Source organism: Cucumis melo, chromosome 12 (genome assembly GCF_025177605.1).
Source record: "Cucumis melo cultivar AY chromosome 12, USDA_Cmelo_AY_1.0, whole genome shotgun sequence".
NCBI lineage: Eukaryota > Viridiplantae > Streptophyta > Magnoliopsida > Cucurbitales > Cucurbitaceae > Cucumis > Cucumis melo.
The window spans coordinates 26839614-26862769 of record NC_066868.1 but is presented as its reverse complement, the minus strand read 5'-3'; the positions used below and the strand labels follow the sequence as shown (position 1 = coordinate 26862769).

General features: G+C 31.8%; 5 protein-coding genes across 12 annotated transcripts; 3 read left to right on the top strand and 2 right to left on the bottom strand.

The window, feature by feature from the left end:
* Window positions 1-296: 296 nt before the first annotated feature.
* Window positions 297-4642, top strand: LOC103504634 (nascent polypeptide-associated complex subunit beta-like). 2 transcript variants are annotated; one of them, XM_008469012.3, is made up of 6 exons: window positions 297-425; window positions 1743-1810; window positions 2393-2541; window positions 2635-2691; window positions 3984-4022; window positions 4106-4642. In XM_008469012.3, the coding sequence occupies exons 2-6, from the start codon at window positions 1743-1745 to the stop codon at window positions 4294-4296; spliced, it is 504 nt and encodes a 167-aa protein (XP_008467234.2). In that variant the 5' UTR covers window positions 297-425; the 3' UTR covers window positions 4297-4642. The 2 variants fall into 2 exon arrangements, with proteins under 2 accessions (XP_008467234.2, XP_016900101.2); XM_017044612.2 differs by lacking the exon at window positions 297-425 and adding an exon at window positions 679-925.
* A 1034-nt stretch (window positions 4643-5676) lies between these two features.
* On the bottom strand, window positions 5677-11593 carry LOC103504617 (probable ADP-ribosylation factor GTPase-activating protein AGD15). 3 transcript variants are annotated; one of them, XR_541117.3, is made up of 9 exons: window positions 11207-11592; window positions 10708-10766; window positions 9585-9675; window positions 8612-8666; window positions 8285-8375; window positions 7988-8189; window positions 7284-7363; window positions 7061-7138; window positions 6674-6822 (listed from the first exon to the last, which is right to left on the bottom strand). XR_541117.3 is itself a non-coding variant. In XM_008468994.3 (8 exons), coding segments are annotated over exons 1-8 (732 nt in total). In that variant the 5' UTR covers window positions 11258-11586; the 3' UTR covers window positions 5677-6104. The 3 variants fall into 3 exon arrangements, 2 of the variants coding, with proteins under 2 accessions (XP_008467216.1, XP_008467226.1); XM_008468994.3 differs by lacking the exons at window positions 7061-7138; window positions 7284-7363 and adding an exon at window positions 5677-6106 and having other exon boundaries at window positions 6642-6822; window positions 11207-11586; XM_008469004.3 differs by lacking the exon at window positions 7061-7138 and having other exon boundaries at window positions 6679-6822; window positions 11207-11593.
* Window positions 11594-12985: 1392 nt separating this feature from the next.
* LOC103504611 (protein BOLA1, chloroplastic) lies at window positions 12986-14909 on the bottom strand. 2 transcript variants are annotated; one of them, XR_541115.3, is made up of 3 exons: window positions 14757-14909; window positions 14199-14565; window positions 12986-13190 (listed from the first exon to the last, which is right to left on the bottom strand). XR_541115.3 is itself a non-coding variant. In XM_051080202.1 (2 exons), the coding sequence occupies exon 2, from the start codon at window positions 14539-14541 to the stop codon at window positions 14236-14238; it is 306 nt and encodes a 101-aa protein (XP_050936159.1). In that variant the 5' UTR covers window positions 14542-14565; window positions 14757-14909; the 3' UTR covers window positions 13905-14235. The 2 variants fall into 2 exon arrangements, 1 of the variants encoding a protein (XP_050936159.1); XM_051080202.1 differs by lacking the exon at window positions 12986-13190 and having other exon boundaries at window positions 13905-14565.
* A 3163-nt stretch (window positions 14910-18072) lies between these two features.
* On the top strand, window positions 18073-20430 carry LOC103488881 (ERAD-associated E3 ubiquitin-protein ligase HRD1-like). The gene is made up of 3 exons (XM_008447811.3): window positions 18073-18259; window positions 19219-19310; window positions 20050-20430. The coding sequence occupies exons 1-3, from the start codon at window positions 18073-18075 to the stop codon at window positions 20428-20430; spliced, it is 660 nt and encodes a 219-aa protein (XP_008446033.2).
* On the top strand, window positions 20194-22638 carry LOC103504641 (putative pentatricopeptide repeat-containing protein At3g15130). 4 transcript variants are annotated; one of them, XM_051080201.1, is made up of 3 exons: window positions 20194-20341; window positions 20671-20730; window positions 20830-22638. In XM_051080201.1, the coding sequence occupies exon 3, from the start codon at window positions 21082-21084 to the stop codon at window positions 22564-22566; it is 1485 nt and encodes a 494-aa protein (XP_050936158.1). In that variant the 5' UTR covers window positions 20194-20341; window positions 20671-20730; window positions 20830-21081; the 3' UTR covers window positions 22567-22638. The 4 variants fall into 4 exon arrangements, with proteins under 4 accessions (XP_050936158.1, XP_016903114.2, XP_050936157.1 ...); XM_051080200.1 differs by having other exon boundaries at window positions 20216-20365; XM_017047625.2 differs by having other exon boundaries at window positions 20671-22638.
* Window positions 22639-23156: the final 518 nt, after the last annotated feature.

The window sequence follows — 23156 nt, the reverse complement described above, 5'->3', positions numbered from 1 at the left end:
TGAAGGTCTATCCAATAAAGAAAAATACCTTTCAAATTAATAAGTTGAGTTTAATTTAAAAATTATTTGTAAATAATAAAATAAAAAGAAATATTTACAAAATATTGTAAATTTTCACATATATATTTTTATCAATAGAATTTTATAATTTTACTAGATTTTGTTACTCTTACTTTGGTAAGAGAATATTTTTATTCTTTTGAAAGACATTTTTCTTTCTTTTTAAACCAATGGGAATTATTAGTATATATATTTGGATTTCCACTACCCGAGGTGAGGTTAAATCTCAACCGTTGGATCAACTTCATAAATATCACCATCTTCGTCGCGCCCTAATATATGAAGCATTAGCGCCGTCTCATACTGAGGCTATCTTCTACCTCTTCAAACCACTGAGACTCAAAAACCTCAAAATCACCTTCAAGGTAGAACTCTTCCTTCCATTTTCCCTTCACTTCTCATCGTTATCTCAATCCTCTTGTTCTTTCTATTTTTTGATTGCTCTTCTTCATCTTCGACGATGAATTTCTTCTGCTGAGGGTTCTACTGTGGTGTATTTTTATTTTATTAGCCGGATTTTGTTTTTGCTTCTTTTGAGGTGTTCGCGTTCATCGATTTGATATGTATTTATGTCTTTGAAACTTCTCGTCATTGATTTTCGTCTTTATATGTTAAACTTGTTTGTGTTATTGAATTTCTTGATTACTTTACAGATCGTGTTTATATCTATACTATCTGTAATTGCGTTCTTCGATTGTGAGTTTAGAAGTGAAGTAAAGAACAGCTTAGGTTAGAGGATTTAGTGTAGCCGTAGTTACTGTACCGAGCAGGAGCTTACATTACATGTACATTACATTTCTTGTATTTTCTCAGCGATTGTGATAACATGATGAACGGATAAATTTATACCTTGATAATGTTCAAGGTAGACCTCTTCCTTCCATTTTCGCTTCACTTCTCATCGTTATCTCATTCTTCTCTTGTTCTTGCTATTATCGGATTGCTCTTCTTCATCTTCGACGATGAACTTCTTCTGCCGAGGGTTCTACTGTGGCGTATATTCATTTTCTCAACGGATTCTGTTTTTACTTCTGTTGAGGTGTTCGTGTTCATCGATTTGATATGTATTTACGTGTTTGAAACTTCTCGTTATTCATTTTCATTTTTATAGGCTAAACTTGTTTTTGTTATTGGATTTCTTGATTATTTTACAGAACGTGTTTAAATCTCTACTGGTTTTTAATTGCGTTTTTCGATTGTGAGTTCAGAAGTGAAGGAAAGAACAGCTTAGGCTATAGGATTTTGTGGAGCCGAAGTTCCTGTACAGAGGAGGAGCTTACATTTCTTGAACATTACATTTCTTGTATTTTTCTTGAAGATTATGATAACATGATGAACGGATAATTTTATACTATTGAAATTAATTTTTTGGATAAGCTAAGGCTACTTTAGTGCTGTTTTCCTTTCAGATACTGCAACTGTTAAAATGAATTTTCGGATGAGATTTCTGTTTCATTTATAGTTTTTAGAAAATGTGACGACGCACGTGTATGTATTCATCTGTTTTACATTTCTTTTCTTCGTTGGCGCTTCTATTTTTTTAATTGCTGTAATATTTAGAGTTTGAGTGGAGTTTTTAATCACTTTTCAAGTTTTCAATTCTCATAAATCTTATCCTTCTTGTTTCATATTAAAAGAAACAATCTCATAAATATTATTCGTGTTCTTCCTATGTTGTGCAGATGGATCATACAAAGCTCCAGAAAATGGCTGGTGCGGTTCGCACTGGTGGAAAAGGTAGCGTGAGAAGGTTGGTTGCCTTTTTATCTTTTGAAAGTTTTTTAGAGTGTAAGAAGATTTAGTCATCTGTCGTTTGATTTATTTAACAAGAAATCATAAATTATCTCAACCGTAAGATGGAACTCTGGATGTTTCTCATGGTAGGTTTTTTTGGTAAATAATTTATTTGAACCATACTGATATCCTTTCTCCCATCCAGTTCTGCTTTTCTCAATTCTCTCATTCATTGTTCTATTAATTTCGGCCATTCATTTTTATACTCACTAGAAATTTCAATAGCTCGTAGTTAATCTTTAAAATTTCTGATGTGCAGATAATGTTTTACGACAGCATAAATAATTTTCCTTTTTCCAATTTTTGTCAATTTAAATTGTAGTGTTTAGTTGACTAATGAATGAATATACTAACATAAATTTCATGCTTGTTTGAGTGTTGGATCTTTCAGTTTGGCATATGTTCTTGATATTTTTCATTCTTACTGTAATGGAGGTGCTGTTGCAATATCATTTTTTAATTTTCTTCTTTTGTTTCTTAAAGATCAATATTTTGCTTTCTCAGTTTTTAGTTTTCTTTCTTCTTTTGTCAATTAAAGGAAGAAGAAGGCTGTTCACAAGACAACTACCACAGACGATAAACGGCTTCAAAGTACCTTGAAGAGAATAGGAGTTAATGCAATTCCTGCTATTGAGGAAGTCAACATTTTCAAGGATGATGTAGTTATTCAATTTACTAACCCGAAGGGTAATTTACGCAACTATATATGTACCCCATGGTTGTTTACCATCAACATCTTGATATGAAGTTCATTTAGTTGTTTTTTGTTATCTATTTCAGTTCAGGCTTCCATTGCGGCAAACACATGGGTTGTTAGTGGTTCTCCTCAAACGAAAAGTATGTCTTCTCACTCTCACCACATTTGAATATACTATAACATTTAACTGATCTCATGTTGTAAATTCTAGGGCATTCTTGAAGTAGATATCTAAAAACTGAAACTATTTTTTCTTGCAAATTTTGGCCAACCATTTTAAAACGAACATATGAAAATGACAACGTAGAGTTGTCTACGGACTTGGCTGTTAATAAGATAAATAATCAATATTGCCTACCTATTATTTCAATCATTATTTTGTATCTTAAACCATTTTTAATTCAGTGATGAATATTAGTCATCGAAAATTTTCCTACGGTGCTTTTTGTAAATGCTTTGAAAAAACTACCGCTCAATTATGTAAGACAAAATTTTGTTATTTGATGAGAAAAAAAATGCTTATTTGGCACGGTTGCATGTTTGAAGCTGTTTTGAAAATGCTGTTGATTGTATACGAACTTTCAAGTATGTATAGGAATTTAATATGATTAGTACACTACACGCTATTCTAGTACTGTATCGTTTGAATTAAATATGAAACTCTTCTATTGAAGCATGTTACAAAGCCTTGAAACTTTTTTAGATAGTTCTTAGTAGAAAATTTAATATAGTCTTGAATCTCTTTTCCTTTTTTAATGTGCATTTGGAATGCGGTAAAGTTGCACAAGGGTTCTTGGGGATTAGGATAAATATTGTAAAAGATGTAATGCAAAATAACATGCTGCTGACTGCCGTTGGCTTGGAATTTGAAACTCGGCCTAATATGGGTTCCTTCAACTATGTTTAAAATAAAGGGTTTGCATCGTATAACCGTTTCACTTAGTAGAGATATTTGGCCATCATTTTAATGGGGGAAATAGTTCAGATTGACACCAAAAAGTTTAGGATAATAGTTTCGTCTTTGCTAAATTATACTATTCTTGATATGTACTTCAATTGTGACATTTGATGTGACCATATTTTTCTTAGCATGTTTGAATGAGTGCACTCGTTAATTTATTGAATGGACGCATTCTTAACTTCTTACCAAAAGCTATTTCGAAAAGTCTGTAATACCTTTGATTCATCTCCTAGGGTGGCATCTTATCATGCTAGAAAATGATACTTCTGCTTACATCTTTTTTTCTCTCAATTAAAGTTTTCATATAAGGAAAAAAAACATGGCATTGGGTGGTTTAGTTTGACTTGTTTATTTCTCATGGTGAAGCTTTTCTATTAACTCTGGCCAAGATACTCGTTGTCATATTTGCCTGTCTTTCGTTATTATCCATCACGATCGAAATGCCATCTCTAATATTTAAATTTTTCTCAGAATTGCAAGATATCCTGCCCGGAATTATCAACCAATTGGGTAAGTACACGTGATTGCATTTTTGTGTTCCATCTCGAGTTGCAATTTAAATAACAAGACTTGTTTACGTGTTTAAATTTTAGGACCCGATAACTTGGACAACTTGAGGAAGTTGGCCGAGCAGTTCCAGAAGCAAGCACCTGGAGCAGGTGCCGGTGCTGCAGCAGCAGCAGCAGCAGCAGCTGCCAATGGTGAGGATGATGATGATGATGTTCCCGACCTTGTCGAAGGGCAGACCTTCGAAGCTGCTGCAGAAGAGAAGCAAGCCTCTTAGATAGAGGAGCTCCCAGATGATTTTGTTTAGCTTTTCTTGTTTTTTTTTTCTTCTTTACATAATTTAAAAATGTTTGGGAAGAGTTCCATTTTTCTCCGTGTATTTGTTTTTGCTAATCTTTGTTCCCCCCTCCACCTTGCTCACATGTAACTTCCCCGATGAATGGATTTTCGATTGCCTGCCCGGCCCCCTCCCCCTTCAACTGCCAGCCTTAATTCCTCTGAGTAATGTTTTCCATATTTAATGTGCGGAATTTATAGGAAAAATATGGGGATTAAAGTTTTAAGGTCAACTTTTGTATTCGAATATGTTAAGGTATGCTTATTAAGTAGTCATTTCCCCCTCTCACCTTTTCGTGATGTTAAATTTTACAGTAGATATTGTTATCTATGTTCTTTAGATTTCTGATAAGTTCCAATGGGCAAGAAATTAAAATCGTATTAGTCCTTGAAACTGAAATTTGAATGTTGTGTGAGATCGAATTATCTATATTTGTTCAATTTTTCTAAACCTCTATGATTTTTGCCAACGAACGGACCTAAACTAGTTCTCACATTTGGATTATAGAATCAAAGAACGGAAAAATATTGATTAGGAAAACTTGCAATGTACTTTCAAGATAAATGAGAGGAGAAAATAGATGCGAGTTTTCAAGTAATCTACCCTACATCTCCGGGGATCGAATGTGGGCCCAAGTCCCACGTACCAAAGAGAAAAAATGTTGAAAAATAACGGATTGCTGTTTTACAGCACAAGGGTGAGGGTCCATGGGCTAGGAGGAGCTTAGAGATGTGACTAACCTGATGTGATTTTTTGAGAAAAAAAATTTAATGCCACGAGTGTGGAAGGGGAAAATGGAGGTAAATTCTCAAAATTGTCCATCTCAGTCTGGAAACTTTGGAGTATAAACATGGCGCATATGTGCTTGAGAGAGTTAAAAGTGAACGTACTTGACAGTATATATACTTCGACAAGTACAAGCCCAGTGTTGAAGTACCTAGAAGGCTTATGCTAGAGATGAACAATGTTACAAGAAGATTCAACTGATTATTTAGAGTGTGTTTAATATGAAAAACTAAAGAACGCTGAAGGAGTGCTAAATAAGAATTTTCAAATATTTATTTTGTTTGTTTGTTTGTATATTTAAAAATAATCTTGAAAGTTCTGAAGTTACCTAAAAGCTTTTACATAAGTTCTCGAGAAAAAAAAGAAAAGAGCACATAGTTAGTGTGAGTGTAATTATTCTGGAAGCAAAGTGTACTATTGGAGAGGTTATGAAACGTGGTCAGATTGAATATCCTGAGGTTCTTAGGGTTGTGCTACTGTGAAGGAAGGAAAGGTAAATCGAAGACGAAGCTAACGCATCACATAGGTTATCCATTAATTTTGGATAATAAGATCTCTTATAATACTTATTGAAAAAGGCTAAAGCAAAAGCTTAGTTTAATAATAGTTGGAAACTTGGAAAGCGCTCACTTCTTCAAGGTTCAATCTCCTATCCGTAAATATTGTACTAAAAAAATAGAAAATCTAAGACATTCAACAAACTCAATTTATGTGAATTGAAAAATAAATTCATCCTCTAAACAATCTGGGCCAAGTGGAACAGGTGATCATAAATGTGATGGGTCTTAATCAAAGAAATATAAATAAATGGTAAACATATTTATTTCTTTTGGTGCGTAAAAGACGATTGGAGTTTTATGGAAGAAACAAACCTTGTTGACAAGATATGCTTCCTCCAAATTTAACCACCACAAATGGGTAATTTATCACCAAGCCAGGCAGACCTCGTGTAAGATTAGCCGTCCTGCATCCACGAATTTGATTTAGAGTTTAGATTAATTTAAAGTCATATTTGATAAGCATTTGATTTTTATAAATACTGTTTCCACCGATAATAACAATAAGTCTACTTATTTTGTTTTCTACATTCGACCAATGTTTTAAGAAAACAAGAGTTCTGTATTAGAATTAATGGGCTTAGTCCATTGAGAGATTTGTCCTAAATATTCTTTTTTTATTTCTTTGTACTTTTATATTTATTCCTTCTTGTACTTATTGTATCATTATCAGAAAATAATAAAAAAAGAAGAATATTGTGATTTTTCTCACTATAGTTGAGTTTTTACATAAATTTGTGTGTTCTTTGTCTCTATTTTCAATATTTTGAATTTTCTTTTCTAAGTTTTCATAAACTTGTTTTTAGTCTAAAATATGAGTATGAAATGTGAAAATCATAGTATGAAAATTGGGAGAAAACAAGCATAAATTTAAAAAGAAAAGACAAATCAAAATCGGAGGTCATTTTTAAGAAGACTAGAAGTTTGAGAGTGGGTACTTACAATCGAAAGTTGCCCAACGTGCTGGAATTACACTAGAGCAGTCCTTTTTTGCATCTTGGACATATTTGAAGAGATCTGGGGACTGATTTGTATTTTTTGTCGATGGGTCAATTTCTTTCACAAACGAAGGCCCTCTTGGAGGAGCTGAAGCAATCATATGGTTCCTCATATCTAAAGAATTCTGCATGACAAATATGCACCACCATGTTCAGACAATTAAAACTATAGCTTCTTATTTATCATACAAGGTAGACATGAGACAATAATAAAGTTCATTGAAGGTTTATACGACCCGGAAACCATTTTTAAAAAAATATCTGAAATTCATTAGAGAACCAAGATTGGTGTTATCACTAAGGAAGAAAGAAATGAAAAATAACTAATTCTACTGCAGAAAGGAAACATAATTCTCCACTCACTTCTTTTATTCGCTTTAAATTTCCGGGTCTTTTATTTCCAGGTAAAACATGGGTGCATCCACCCATCATTCCTTCCCACTACTCACATCAACAATAATATTAAAATTTTCAAAAAAAAAGTAGGTAATACTTGATCACATAACAAGTTATGATTAGACAATTTAGTGGGATGTACAAAGATAGGTGTTGTCCGGAATACACCTATGTATTTTTCTTTACTTACCTTTTTCTTTCCTTGTAAGGAATACATGCACTCCAGTGGAACAAATATAAGAATTTAAAATGAAAAAGAGAACTTCCCTCCTTGAAAAAGAAAAACATAATGTTTTGGGTCAGAGGTTAGAATCAGCAAGAGCAATTTACAGAAATGACAGCTCTCTGATAAAAAAGACTTGAATATAGAGAGGGATTTTGCATGAATGCTAAGGATTAAAATAACTTGCACACAACTTAGTAAAACAGAATTACATGCCATAAAACTAACCAAGGTGAAAATAAAAGACACTAAAGCTTTTCTTGTCAAACTTGAAAGTTGTAAAGAAACTTTATTCAATTAATAGAATAGCATATCTAAAGAAATGCTAGGACTTACAAATTTTCAAACATGTTGTGTGCTTTTTCAAATGTGTCATGTTAAGATGTCAATTGTCAAGACGTGTTTTTCTAAATATATTATTTTTCACGTATTACTATTTGCTTGATGTCTTTAAAAAATAGATCGTTGATTACTTTTATTGTGCTACGTTTGTGATTCCCTCCTCAATACATGGTGATATGTACACATGATTGTTATTTATTGGAAAATTGAATTTCTCTGAAGAGACAATGTGTCCTCCTTTCCACATAAATTTTCTACCAGGAATAAAATCTCATTTTAACAAAAACAGGAATAAAGAATACTATGCAACAGGAGAAGAATTAACTTACCCCGCGTGCTTTTGCTACCGTGGGAGTTGCTCTTGTCACGTGCTTTGTGAGAATCTCTTCCTCAAGAGAAAAGTTCCTCATTTTCTTTGAAATGGAATTTCTGGGTCCAATTTCAACCGAATCACAATAAACACTTCTCGCTCCACCTAATTGTGGAGCTGGATGTGTTCTGTTTTTCGAAACCCACCTTTTCTCTTCGTACCTAGAAGCTCCTCAACAAATTTAGATAAATAGAAATGAATTAATCATATCCAGATTTCTTTAAAAAACTGTTCTAGATTGAAGCAGAGCAATTACTTGGCACGAATGAACATTTGATTCTCTTTCCTATCAAAATTTGGCGGTAATTCTGCTTCCCAGTAACAATTTGATCTCTCATTTCCCATAGCTACAAATATAATGACCAATACGTTAAATAATATGTAAATGACCAGCAACCTCAAGTAGCTGATAAAAAGAAAATTTAATTCGCTGGCAATTTGATCTCTGAACAGGGGATTTTCGTTTGCGGATCAAGTATTAATCCAATCGGCAGCAATTTTGATTGAAAACAGTCTATTGAAGTTCCTAACTTGTTTTTTTCTTACAGAAACGACAAATTTAACGAATGGCAAATATTCTTACACTGCATAAATGCAACTTGTTCCGGTAGCCATGTATCAAGGGTAGTAGATCGTACCTATCACAAAATAAAAATTTGTAAGTGTAAAAAAAGAAAAAAAAGAAAAAAGATCCAGCATAATGAAAATTTAGAAAGTACTGAATTTAGTCATGTTAGAACTAGAGGGCTTTTTGTATGTTGAAAGCCCAAAGGTTTTTCGGTCTTTTATGTTGCTCTAATTATCTTTTATTATTTTAATTAGACTTTTATTGCCTATAAATTAATGCTCCCTTGTATCATTAGTTTTATAAGAAAGATTTGCCCCGTGGTTTTTCTCCCTTAACTAGTGTTTCCACGTAAAACTTGTGTTTGTTCTTTGTCTCTACTTTTAATAAGAAAGTAGTTAAATCAAAATTTAATTAAGGTCAAACAACATTTAACAGCAAGTATGCAAGAACACAAGAATGTATTGCCTCAGCAATGCAAACAATTTACTAAGTTCATAATTTGCAATGAGTTCACAAAATAGTTGTGTATTCAATATTGTTCAACTTTACCTCTATTTCAACCTAAGGATTACAGAGCCAGCTAAACTAATGCCTTACAAATCTATTGGGTTTATCAGTAGATGACTTGGACCTTCCCAAGTAGTTTGCAGGCAATAACACCAATTATGTCAGATAATTGGAACTAGATAACAAATTCATTTTCAAGCCTAGCAGATCAGCAATATGTATATATAAGTTCTCAATTCCATCAAGTCTCTCACATGATCTCCATTGAAATGAACGTGCAAGGAGATTTCCTCTAAATAACAACCTAAAAATCTTAAAAAGAGTGGTTAAAACTCTAGCCTCCTTTTCTATTGTTTAAATGTAAGATCATTTGAAGTTCATATTTTTTTATGAAGAATCTATTCAAAACTACAAGAAATTGTTCGTTCAAAGTAAAGATCTACTAGTAGTCACAGGATCACCACATAGAAGTGAGGGAAACCTTTGAAATATGTACTCCAAGACTCCGATGAATACCCGAACATTGCATACATATAAAAATTCCAAGGTTTACACTTGCCCACCGTGGAGCCCTGTGCATCATAAGCAAAAGGTTACATTAACTATACAATACAAAGTACATTTTGAACTCACATCAACTAAGCAAAGTTATGTCAACAAATTTTCTCCGAAAACCATTTCCAAACCTGGTTTTCATTTTCCAACAGCATGATTAAACTTCAGCAGTTTTAAATGCTTGCTTTAATGTGTTGCTAAACTTCAAAAAAAAAAAATCCTATTGTCGGCCATTGTATGAATCTTATATTTTATACAATGAACAATATTTATTTTAAAATTTCTGTCCTATTGTATCCTATTGATCAGAAAGTGATATATAGATGCATATTCTTCTCCTGCTCCATATTATTACCATGTCCAAGCTTTTTAGCTGGAGTTAGGATCATTCCCTTATTGTGCACTGCCTAAGATGGACTCACATCCAAACTAGTTGGATCCAACGACTGCCTTAAAAATGCAAACTCTCAAACAAGTCCTAACCATCTTATAGCTTAGCATCCTTGTTTTGGTGCTGCCTAGGAAAGAGAAACATACACAACAAAGTTATTCGGCCAACTAATCTGATGAAAATTTATGGAGCATCACGTTAGATATTTTCATATTTCTTTGCTGGTTTTAAATTTTAATTGAATATCAAATAACTAAAACATTTAGCAGTCCTGAAAAGTCACCAAACTAACAGTCAGAAAAAGTCAAAGAGCATTTAGCATTCCAAGGGATGCAGTTTGACCAGGAAACTGCCAAGAAGTCGATGTTCACATTCATTGGATAAGTAGATGTTATCATGATATGATACTAAGGCGTTGATTGCACATAAGAATTAGGCAATAGCCGTTTTTCTTTTCTGTAATCAAAGAACAACAATAGATTCTCTCTGAAGTGATGTGGAAACAGAGGAGATATTCAGAAGCTTAAAAACAGGAAGTCCATACGTAACAATCGGCTGAACAGAAGATTTAGAACAGAAAGTACATACGTAACAATTTAGAAATACAGGAAGCGCTTCGTATTTAAAAATTCATAATAATGATCTTTTAAATGCTTACTTGCTCCGGCAGTCCGCACATTCCCTGTTTTCCGGTAACTTGAGAAGGCCTTCCAGAATCTGTAAACAAACATTAAACAAGCACAGAAATGATCTCATGATAACATGTAGAACTACAATATTATACGCGGCAGAAAGAAAGTAGGTCGAGAAGAAAATAAAATTGATACAAAATCAATTACATCAGCGACTGAAATCCCTTTCCTGACCGTATAAACCAAGGATTTCGGTGCTAAATAACTTTTTTAAAAAATGCGAAGAGTTTCGTCAATACCGCGCAATTCGATCACAGTTTCTAGCTAGTTTGATTACGCTAGCAGTTCGAATCAGTTTTGATGAAAGAAATAAAACATTCAACAGTTGACCATAGCATTCCGAAACACGAACATTACATTGCTATAAACCTACAACGAGAATCCTTAGCGACTACAACGCAAGAAACAGAAAAGTTTTACGAAGGAATCGATTTGAAACAGAACGCAACAGCGAATCAGAAAAACCTTAGTATGTTTGGCTTCGAGCTCCTTGGAGACGGAGGCCTTCTCGTTCATGTTTGGACTCGGAATTGACAATCCGATCCGCTACGAAACGGCAATGAATTCAATTTGTTAGGTTTCTTAACAAGTCGCCCTACGCTTCTGAAGGCTCCGTGGAACAGAGAATTCTCGGGAACGGCGACGAAGGAGGAAAGAAAAAGAAAGAGTTCGGTAATGATTGGATCCACAGATTGTGAGGAAACGGTTGGAAATCCACAAAAAATGCAAAAAGGCAAAATGAAAATGGGAGGGAGGGCGAGAGAGGGCTCATATTTGAGGAATCGCCACCTGTTGTTAATCTTAGCGATGCTATTGTATGAAGGTAGCTGGCGGGAAACAAAAAGCGAACGCCAGTTTTTATTCATAGAAATTATATATATTTATATGAAACTGCCAGGTAATATGGTAAGGTCAGGGCTGAAGCTGAACCGTAAAGCCTGCCACTGCCACTCATAGTCATCCATTCATCCGCGTGTTGTCCAACTCTATTTGCTCTGTACGTGGCCCATCTCTTACTTCCGCTTCAACTTTTTCTGCATACAAATTTAGAGGACGAAATTCAAAATAATTATATTTAAAACAATTAAACATATTAAAAAAATTTTAAAATTATAAATATAACAAAATCTATCGAATTATATTCACGATAGAAATCTATCACTACTGATAGACTATGTTATAAATATTGGTCTATCATCGATAAATCATAGAAGTCTATTATAAACTTTTTTTATATTTATAATTTTTTTTAAATGTTGCTATATACTTAATTATCATTACTAAAATTATTATTCAATATAATTAAAAAAACAACCTTTAATATAAATATAATATGAATAATAGACCTTTTTATTCATTTGAAATTTAAAAAAATATTTATTTACTAGTCAATTTTATGTGCTTTTTATAATTTTTTCGATATTTTAGTTAAACTTTTTTTATAAAATTGAGACCTTGATATTTTCATCGTGTCAATTAGTAAATTTAATATAAATTATCGATTGGTTTTTAAAATTATATGATTTTTCCTAGGATTATTAGAAAAGGTTTCAAAATTCCAAGGACAAGAGTTTAATAGTTTAGGGTTTTCTTAGACATTTTGACAAGTAAGACCAGATGAATTTAAACCTAAAAACTCGGTGATTAAATGTATAATTTAACTTTTTTCCGAAGAAATATAAACAAAAAAAATCTTATATAAACAATTAGTAGAAATTGAAATTTAAACTTTTTTTTATTGACGAATATCTTGTTAACTAAAACCCTAAGTACACTTGAGGGAGGGACTTAATTTAAATATCGTATATGAATTAGCGACTACTCTTGAATAAGCTTAATAATTAATATTCTTTTTCTTTTTTCTCAAGAGAAGCTAATTAAATCCAAATATAAAAAATAGAGTGGTGGATGAATATCGCTAGGCGAGAGCAGCCTAAATTTATCAACATCGAGGATGACAAAACGAATAACCATGCCAAACTCAACTGCTAATGCTAAATGATATATAATTCGAATTATTACAATATAAATATTATCGGTTGGATTGGTTTAGATTTGGTTTAATATCACTAATTTTCTCTATCAAAATCGAATCAGTCAAACCAAATTAGTTCTAACCCAACCAATATCAGTTTCGGCCGATTTGAGCAATTCTTTTTTTTTGGTCAGTTTTTCAATTTTTCCTTTCACCCAAACTTCAAGGATGCAAGGTTAGTACCTAAATTCAGAATCAACCGCAAGACATGAAGATGAAGTCTATCTTTATAATCAAGGCAGAGCAGCAGAGCTAGAAATGTTGTAAGGAGCCACATTGTATTTGGTCTTTAACATTTTTTTGGAGAACAAATTAGAAAGACAACAACTTCAAGTATATACATACATTTCCAAATTACTACGAGTTGAGAGGGGTAAAGTTCACTCCTTTCTTGGCTCCACAATTTGGCCCCCTCTGCAAGATAGAAAATCCAACGTTTGAGACTTAGAATGGGAGAAAATTGATGTTTAAGCACAAAATAGATCTGTTTGATAAGGTATGTAATCGAGGGAGATTTCAATGATGATGCATGAAGGTATTCTATTCTACATGTGCACCATGGAATTTGGCCTTTAGAAGATTACCTTGCATGCGAGTTAAATTGTGACCGTTACACGAACCCTTACCATTTGTGAGACACCGTAATGTAATGGGTGGAGTAACAAATTTCCAATATGACAAATTTATTTATAGATGAGTTTCATGATACTGTTTCAGTGAAGTGAAAAGGTGACAAATCACATGAATCCTTATTTAGATGCTTACTAGATGTTTATGCACTGTCAATGAGGGAATAATATGTTTCAATATGACAAAGCATATTATCCAAGTGGATTAAATTTTGACCATCACATGAACCGCATTTAGATGAACTCAAGAACACAATTGTACAATTTATAGAATAGATCATGTTCAAGTAAGGTCGTTTTATCTAAATCTTTAGATGATTTTGCATCATAAGTTAGGCGTAATAGATTCTCAATAGGATAAGTTGTTTGTAAGTGGTAAATTAGTCTCTTTCATGAACTAATCAAGTTAAATTTCTATTACTCCTCACTATTGCAGACATGGGTATCAAACTTTAATCAAAGAACAAAAGAGTGTATTTTTAGATCCAAGATAAGTCGATTCAGTTCAATAAGAACTACTCTAAAATAATAAATCTAGTCAAATATGATAGAAGCACCAAGCATCTAATAAGTGAAAATAAGCACTGCATCTAATAAGTGAAAATAGTAAATTATTTGATAGAAGTACCGCAGCATCTAATAAGTGAAATGTATTTTTTTCTTTGAGCAGCATTTATCCTACAATACATTGTCTTCCTTGCAAGTAGACACATTGCAGTTCAGCATTTATCTCTTGAGCATAAATGCCTAAATCATTGCAGTTCTAAACTATAGAAATCATTTGAAAACTCACATTGTGAGGCGAATCTGAACATCATTTTGGTCCATCATTATGCTCCAGTTTCTTGCGGAGTCTTTGCCACTATTGAAATTGCATGTAACCCAGATTGAAGCTCTTCAGCCAAAGCATCATACACCATTCTATGGCGCTTCACAAGGCTTTGCCCTTCAAATTTTGGAGACACGATCTTCACATTGAAATGAGTCTCTCCAGCGCTACCTTTCACAGCCGCATGCCCAGCATGCTGGTGCGAAACGTCCTCGATTTCCAAGGAACTCGCTGATAGTGCTGACTGCAACTTCGTCTTCATCCTATTAGCCCTCGATAGCACCACGTTTGCCCCTCGTGAAGCCATACTGTTCGATAAAATGTCTGAACCCTATTTTTCGAATTACAAAATTTGCACCCATGAGAAGACAAAGTTTCAGAGAATTGAATGGTTCAATGTTACAATTGTAGAATCTATAATTTACTTTTACAGAAAATTTATCATCATCGAACGAACTAGGGAAGGGCACATCATTGAAAAATTATGAGAGTAAATATTGTTGATAGACGCATAGTACTGACCGGCTTTGTAGGAAAAAACAGCTCCTAGACGTTCCGACGGGCGTTGGCCGTGCGCTGCTTCAATGCGACGCAATTCAGCACGAACCTTTTGTCTTTGCCGCAGCGTTGAGAAATATAAGAAAGGCTAAATTGTTTAGGAAATAGCACTTTTTTTTTAATTTTGTTTTAAAACTATTACATTCTTTGAAAACTCATGTCGTCCAATCAACTGCATATTTTCCTAAAATATTATAAAATATTAATTTTCCAACAATTATTTGTTTTTTTTGGGTTTTAGTACATCTCCAGACATTAAACTTTCTCAATAAAATTTTATGTCCACGTCAACCAAATCTTTTATCTAACTATTGTCATGTTTTTTATTATAATCTTATCAAATTTTTACCTATCTCTAATCCAATTTATTATTAAAATGTTTTTAAATTTTATATAAAGTTGTTCGTTGTTAATACAATTATAAAAAACATAAATTAGAATAAATGATTTGAGAAATGGTATAAGAAAATTTTATATGAAAAAATTAGATCCAAAGGAATTTAGTTAATATTTGGTAAAATATAAAGATTAAAAAATAAACTATTCAAAAAATTTAAAAAATTGACGAAAAACTATGTTTTCAAATTTTATGGATAAAGAAAGTTAGTTAAGATTTAGAAAGATATGAAAGATGCACCGAAAAAGATAAGTTGAAAATTTTAATATTTCAGGTCTAAGTTTAGCCGTCCGATAAGAAAGTGATGAAACGATTAGAAGAAAGATTTTCAAATGTATAATCTAAATTTTTTATAAAAAATTCATTATTTTCGATCTAACATTTAAAATAAATCGAAACATTTTCCAACAAAATTTTAGATTTTACCCGAACTACAACTTAGCTCATATGTCTAACAATTTTATCTATAAGTCTATTAACGAGAGGTTTGGTCCCTATTTTGTTTTATGGCTTGATTCTCACATGGAGCCTGCTGCTTATTTGTATGTTTTAGTTTCCCTCTATTCTGTTTTTTTTTTTTCTAAACTTAATTCACTGGCAATTTAATAGTTTTGTTGGGTAGATAAAATGAAAAGTTTAGATTAAGACATAGAAAATAAGTCGTGTGCAATACTAATTTTTTTGTTTTTTTGTTCTTTTAACATTTTTTTTTAAAAAACAAACATTGTCCCTGAAACGAAAATGTTACTCAGTGTCTGAATTTGATATTTGTAAAAGGTCACTCAGAGATTAGTAATGCTTAGAAATTAAGAAAACATTTTGCTTATAGAGTATCAAAATACTTTACAAAGCATCTATTATTTTCCTAGATTATTAGAAATGTTATAATTCAAATGTCGGAAAAGTGAAGTTATAGAGGCAGGATTAACGACTCCTCAATCAAAGAAAACTGTATATTACTATCGTAGGAATTAAGAAGAGGAGTGTCATAATATCCACTTTTCTTCCATTGAGGGGCCGTGGTAATTGTGTCTATGAAACTTAGCTTTTCTGGTTACCAAATAAGAAGACTATAGTTAAAATACGAGCATATTTGAATTATAGCGTTTCTAATGTACTTCTGCATTCTGGATGCTTTGCAAAGTATTTTGATATTCTTGAAAGCTAAAAGTTTTCGTAATGCCCAAGCATCAGTAGTCTCTAAGTCACCTTCTACATTATCAAATTCGACATCAAATTCGAAATAAAATTTACTGTTTCATGACAATGTCTTCCAAAAAGGTTAAAAGAAACCTAAACATTTTTTTTATATTCGTGAGTGTCCAGTCCAGCTACCCGCCTGATCCTATAATATTTGCGCGTCAAGTAAACCATAGGAAATTAATTCCTAGGTAGGTGGACACCATCGATCATAACCCTGATCTCTTAGTTAGATATTGTCTTTTTAACACCAGGCCAACTCATAGTAAAAAAAAAGTTTCATTTTATTTACCGAGCAAAACTATTAAATCAGTGTGCTGCTTCAAACTCAAACCTTTTGTTTATGTAGACATTGTTGAGAAGTGATAAGAAAATCTGTTTTTTTAAAAAAAAAATTTAGCACACTTTTAGTGTACATTTTTTAACGTTTAAAATAGCACATTTTTTAACGTTCTTAAAACTATTTTTATCATCCAGTATGGGTGAGATTGGCTATTAGATTTTTCTAAAATATTAAAATTTTTAATTTTTTTTTTCTATCTGATTTCTTATGTTCTTAAATCTTATTTTTTTTTTTAAAAAAAAAAATTATTCAAATCTTTCCCAACCTTACATTAAATCTGAATTTTTTGTAATCTTTAAAAAAAATTATGGATCTCATTTTCGATTAAAATTGTATCAAAGAAAGTATAAAAAGTTGATAATCTCAGTTCATCTCAAGGAAAATTATGAAAAAGTCAAATCTTTTACCCAATTTTAGTCGAATTTTCTATTATAATGTTACCAAATTTTATATAATTGTTGTAAATAAGATTTCTATGATAATATTGTCAACATAATTATGAAACAAGTAAATTAGAATAAATGATTTGAGAAATTATATAAAAAAATTAAATGTAGAGAAAAATCCATAAAACATTTAGATTGAAAAATCCATGTAACATGAAAATCAAGCTAAAAAAAATTAACTAATAATATTCTAGACATAACTTACTTAATAATACCTTTACTTACTAATTTAAATTTATTTTCAAATTTTTATTATTATAATTAATTTTTCAAAAATATTTATTGAAATCACATTTGGTTGATATTTTCACCTAAATATCCACCAGACTCAATATTTTTCAAAAGTAATTATCCTTGTTAGGTCTGAAATATAAAATTTAACCAAATTAAAAACATTAAACATTTTTAGAACCAATGATAAATAAATTATCAAATTTAAAACTTAGCTCAACAATCTTTATTTTCGAAATTTGGATATTTGATCTCATCATCACAATTATTTTATTGAAAAGCTTTGGAACTAACATATAAAACAAATATTCAATTACTACGTATAATAAATTAAATCAAAATATTTATAAAATTATCTAAATTTTAGATATAGAATATAAAATTTTGTTATATAAATATTTTCAATAATTTTATTATTAACCATAATAATTATTTTATCTTTTATCTAAAAATTATGAATTTTATTGACGCAATCTATTTAAATCTAACAGATTTTTTTCAAAAAAAATTAAGTGATATCAAACATTCTAATCCTACTTTAAAAAATTAATGATTTATCTTAATAATCCAACAATTTTCCCATCTCATTCTCTTCGTCAGTTTAAAAAGGCACAATGGTTGACTAATTATGTGAAGCATAACCAAGAATTTGAAAAGAGTGCCATGGAAGCACAACAAATAATAACGTTGAGAACCAACACAAAGAGGAAAATTGAGAGCAGAGGAATGAACAGATTATTGGAAGAAGAAGCAGTGGACGAGATTCTTTCATTTGCCTCCGACTTCCCATCCCACGAGGATGAAGCCGTTGATCTCCTCCTCGATGTCATCACAACCGAACTTACATCAAGTACTACTACATTTTTCTTTAATAAATTTTGTATGTTTCATAGGGTTGGATATGCATTATATATAATTGAATTTATTCTCGTCTTTTAAGTTATTTGATGATTTAAAATGATATCAAAGTAAGTTAGTTTAAAATGTCGTTTGCTCAAACCCTAATATCGATCAACTTTAGCTTCTAGGTCAATTGGTGATTTAAGATTGATTTTTAAGTTGATACGGCGGAGTTAGAAACTTTGATGAATAGTATATGTTTAATGTCAATTGAATTATACTTGTTTTAGCAAATTTTCTTATGTTCTAAGGAGACATATTAACGTACATCTATATTGATAATTCGATCATTTAAGTTAAATGAATTTGGTTTATGATAGAGTGGCAATGATAACTTTTTTTAGTAGGAGTAGTTCTTTCTATTCTTTTTAACTTGAAGGTTCCATCGTTGATTTGTGTTAATTTTTTATCTTTAAACTTTTAAAAGAAAATCATAAGTTTTAATTTTGTATATAATAGGTTCTAATATGTTCATCGGATAGATAGAAAATAATTTATTTTATATCTCTTAGAATTTAAAAAATATTTAAGTAGACTTATAAATTTTTAAAAATAAACTTTTGAAAATATTGATCGTCTATTAGACTAAATTTGTAATTTAATAGAAAATGCACAGATTGCTATTTCAAAAATGATATTTGAATCTCACCCAATTGTTGAAGCACAAAAAAAGAATAGAAAGAAACAGTCTTCCTTTTATATTTTCTTCCTTACTTTAAAAGAAATTTCCATTATTAGTTCTTTATTACAAAAGGTGTAATTATTTGTTTTGGGTATAATTTGTATGCAATTTTTCAAAAAGAATTTACCATGCGACAAAATTTGATTGGAAATTTCGGTGAAATACATGAAAATAGGCGATGTTCAAGATATGCCTAAATATTCTTCAATTATTTGTTGATTTGATAGATCGAGCTCGAGTAATAGATATGGATTTAGTTCATTGGGCAGTTACCCTTTTACGTGCTGCCAATAATGCTAGTGCCGATTCAACACCACAGGTGATTTCTTTTTTAAGTTCTATTTTCTAGTTTTAGTATTTATTTGTAAAGATGGATTCCATCTAAGTTTAATCTTAATAATCAGTAAGACCTAAAAACCGTTTTTCTAACGATAGACAAGAAGTCACAAACAAATACGAGGTTGTTTGATTCACCAAATGAAGTTAATAAATATAAGTTAACTTAACAAGTTTTTATTAATGTAGAGTTTAATACGGAGTAACAAATGTACGGTTTCACTGGTGTTTAGTATTAAAATTGAATTTTTTACCAAACTTAATAAGTTAGTAGGCCAAACAACTTGATACAATCCATAGTTTAAATCTTAGGATAATTATTATTGTTAGTAATTTCAGAAATAATAATTAGATAATCTAAGAATTTTTCTAATAATTAAGTAATTGCAATATTTAAAAAAATTACAAATATAGCAAATTCTATTGTAGATAAACTTTGACAAATTTTGTTATAATTGTATTTTTTTAAAATGTTGATATATACGTGATCAATTTAAATATAATTGTTATATTTGTAATTATTTCTCAAATCTTTTAAATTTTAGTTTTTAAAACTACACTAAAAATTCATAAAATTTCAAAATTTTGTCTTTTATATAGTAATTTTATAAAATTAAAATTAAAAAGATCATATACTAAAATTTTAATTTTTTTAAAAAGAAAGAAACTTGTAATGTTAAATTTCTAATTAGCCTTATTTTCCTCTATGAACTAATATGCAGGACGCCAATTTCGAAAGCGATATTCTTGAAACGAGGGAAAGTATAGTAGACCTTACCGATTCTAATGTTACGGACTTATTGGATGATGACGATGTGGATATTTGGATGCACGTGAGACAACTTTCTCTAGACGATCTGATCCGTCACGCAAGCTTCCCGTTCGGAGCTTCAAAATCGGCGATTCAGGCACTACCAGATGTTTTTCCTGCGGATGACTTTTCTTCTTCTTGGGCGTGTGCTGTGTGTATGGATGACGAGATTGATGCAAAGGATGGGGCGAAACAGCTACCCTGTGAACACATATTTCATACACATTGTATTATTTCTTGGTTGGAATTGCACAATTCTTGCCCACTTTGTCGATACAAATTGCCCACATAGATAGTGATTTTTTATTTATTTATATTTTTAATATTCATTTTTTAATTCTCTATACAAAATTTTTATATTTTAAATTCAATTTTTTTTAAAGAATGAATAACAAATCTTATGTTATATAGAAATCTACCGCTAAGGAACTTTGTTATATTTATAATTTTTCGTACTTACTAATGCCTAACTTTGCTTTTATTGCTAACAATTTGGCCCTAAAGTATATACTAATTCGAATTACTTAAACAGAGCTTGGGTGCCGCGGCGACTAGGATCGTTTCATAGCCTCTCCTCTTCCGCCTAAATTGAGTTTGTTCCAAGATTTCAAATGTTTATATAAATTAGATGCCTCTTTGTTTTCACCTCGCTCGCCCATTAATTCTTATTTCAAAATCCACCGATTTACAGAAATCAATAGCTTTGAGAATTTCTCACAAATCTTTCATTTCGAAATCGGAGGACTCATCGGTGAAACTAGAAGATTTCTACGTCAGTTTCTTGCAACGGTGTGTTCAAACCTCGGATTCCCGCCATGGATCTGCAATTCATGCGAAGTTCCTCAAAGGGTTTCTTCCATTTTCTCTTTTCTTCCACAACCATGTACTTAACTTGTATGTCAAATGTGGACGTCTATCATATGGCCTGCAACTGTTCGACGAAATGCCTGAGAGAAATGTGGTGTCATGGTCTGCAATCATTGCTGGGTTCGTCCAACATGGCCGACCCAACGAAGCCCTCTCTCTATTTGGGCGTATGCATTGCGATGGCACGATAATGCCAAACGAGTTCACTCTTGTAAGTGCTCTCCATGCTTGTTCTTTAACTCAGAGGCTGATATGTTCATACCAAATTTATGCATTTATTGTTCGCTTAGGGTATGGGTCGAATGTTTTTCTCATGAATGCGTTCTTAACTGCTCTAATTAGGCATGAGAAATTGCTAGAGGCTTTAGAAGTTTTCGAGAGTTGTTTGTCCAAAGATACTGTATCTTGGAATGCAATGATGGCTGGTTATTTGCAATTGGCATATTTTGAACTGCCGAAGTTTTGGCGCCGGATGAATCTCGAGAGTGTTAAGCCTGATAATTTTACATTTGCTAGCATCTTAACTGGATTGGCTGCTCTCTCTGAATTTAGACTGGGGTTGCAAGTTCATGGTCAGCTTGTGAAAAGTGGATATGGGAATGACATTTGTGTAGGGAATTCCTTGTGTGATATGTACATTAAGAATCAGAAGTTGTTAGATGGTTTTAAAGCTTTTGATGAAATGTCTTCAAGTGATGTATGCTCTTGGACCCAGATGGCCTCAGGGTGTCTCCAGTGTGGGGAACCAATGAAAGCTCTCGAGGTCATTTATGAGATGAAAAACGTCGGCGTGAGGTTAAATAAGTTCACCCTTGCAACTGCCTTGAATAGTTGTGCCAATTTGGCATCCATTGAAGAAGGAAAGAAATTCCATGGATTGAGAATTAAACTTGGAACTGATGTTGATGTTTGTGTTGATAACGCTCTACTTGATATGTATGCAAAATGTGGATGCATGACCAGTGCAAATGTCGTATTTCGTTCGATGGATGAACGATCTGTCGTCTCATGGACTACTATGATTATGGGATTTGCACATAATGGTCAAACAAAAGAAGCCCTTCAAATCTTTGATGAAATGAGAAAAGGAGAAGCTGAACCTAACCACATCACCTTCATTTGTGTTCTCAATGCTTGTAGTCAAGGAGGTTTCATTGATGAAGCATGGAAATACTTCTCTTCCATGAGTGCTGACCATGGGATTGCACCTTCAGAAGATCACTATGTGTGTATGGTGAATCTATTAGGCCGAGCTGGGTGTATAAAGGAAGCCGAGGATTTGATCCTACAAATGCCGTTTCAACCTGGTTCATTGGTCTGGCAAACATTGCTCGGTGCTTGCTTAGTTCATGGTGACATAGAGACAGGAAAACGAGCAGCTGAGCACGCGTTGAATTTGGATCGAAATGATCCATCGACTTACATCTTGTTATCAAACATGTTTGCTGGTGGTAATAACTGGGACGGTGTTGGAAGTTTGAGAGAACTAATGGAAACTAGGGATGTAAAGAAAGTACCTGGATCAAGTTGGATGTCAAACATGAGAAGAACTATTGATTGATTCGTTCATCTGATTTAAAGATTTTTTATTAAATAAATAGTTTAGTGTATGAGATCTATTTCTCCTTTTTTTTATTTTGTTTTTATTTTTATCTTTATCCTTATCTTTCAGGAAAGTTATGTTAATGGGAGACTGGTTTTCCTATGAGCATCCCTTAGGATGAAATAGATTTTAATTGGACAGGAAATGTGGTGGTCTAAAATTTTTTATTATCTAAAGTTCATCACTACCAAATTTGTTAAGAGGAGGTTGGAGAAATAATTATTTTCCCTTTTATATTTCAAAAAAGAAAAAACATTTTGTATTATCTAAAGTTCATTACTACCAAATTTGTTAAAAAAAACTGAAAATTTAATTTAAAAAGTCTTCATCAATATACTTGGTTTTATGAAAATTTGTGATCATTATTTAAACAATTTCAACAATAATTAATTTAAAATAACTAAGTTTAAGATTTAATAAAAGTACTAATTAGAACCTTATATTTATGAGGAGTGAATGAGAAATTACAATAATTACATGAACTAATAAATGAAAATCAAAGTATAAGAATCAAAATAATAAAATTAATTTATTGATCCGACCAAATG

What these genes read in the sequence shown, in the direction of transcription:
- LOC103504634 (XM_017044612.2), top strand. An exon ending in GGAAAAGGTAGCGTGAGAAG is followed by an intron (nt 1,811 to 2,392) that starts GTTGGTTGCCTT and finishes TGTCAATTAAAG; the next exon opens with GAAGAAGAAGGCTGTTCACA. An exon ending in CGGAATTATCAACCAATTGG is followed by an intron (nt 4,023 to 4,105) that starts GTAAGTACACGT and finishes TTTAAATTTTAG; the next exon opens with GACCCGATAACTTGGACAAC.
- LOC103504617 (XM_008468994.3), bottom strand. Translation starts at nt 11,257, where the DNA reads ATGAACGAGAAGGCCTCCGTCTCCAAGGAGCTCGAAGCCAAACATACT. An exon ending in ACAAGTTGCATTTATGCAGT is followed by an intron (nt 8,376 to 8,611) that starts GTAAGAATATTT and finishes TTATATTTGTAG; the next exon opens with CTATGGGAAATGAGAGATCA. An exon ending in CGGTAGCAAAAGCACGCGGG is followed by an intron (nt 6,823 to 7,987) that starts GTAAGTTAATTC and finishes TTTGTCATGCAG; the next exon opens with AATTCTTTAGATATGAGGAA.
- LOC103504611 (XM_051080202.1), bottom strand. Translation starts at nt 14,541, where the DNA reads ATGGCTTCACGAGGGGCAAACGTGGTGCTATCGAGGGCTAATAGGATG.
- LOC103488881 (XM_008447811.3), top strand. Translation starts at nt 18,073, where the DNA reads ATGGAAGCACAACAAATAATAACGTTGAGAACCAACACAAAGAGGAAA. An exon ending in CACAACCGAACTTACATCAA is followed by an intron (nt 18,260 to 19,218) that starts GTACTACTACAT and finishes TTGATTTGATAG; the next exon opens with ATCGAGCTCGAGTAATAGAT. An exon ending in GTGCCGATTCAACACCACAG is followed by an intron (nt 19,311 to 20,049) that starts GTGATTTCTTTT and finishes ACTAATATGCAG; the next exon opens with GACGCCAATTTCGAAAGCGA.
- LOC103504641 (XM_017047625.2), top strand. Translation starts at nt 20,767, where the DNA reads ATGCCTCTTTGTTTTCACCTCGCTCGCCCATTAATTCTTATTTCAAAA.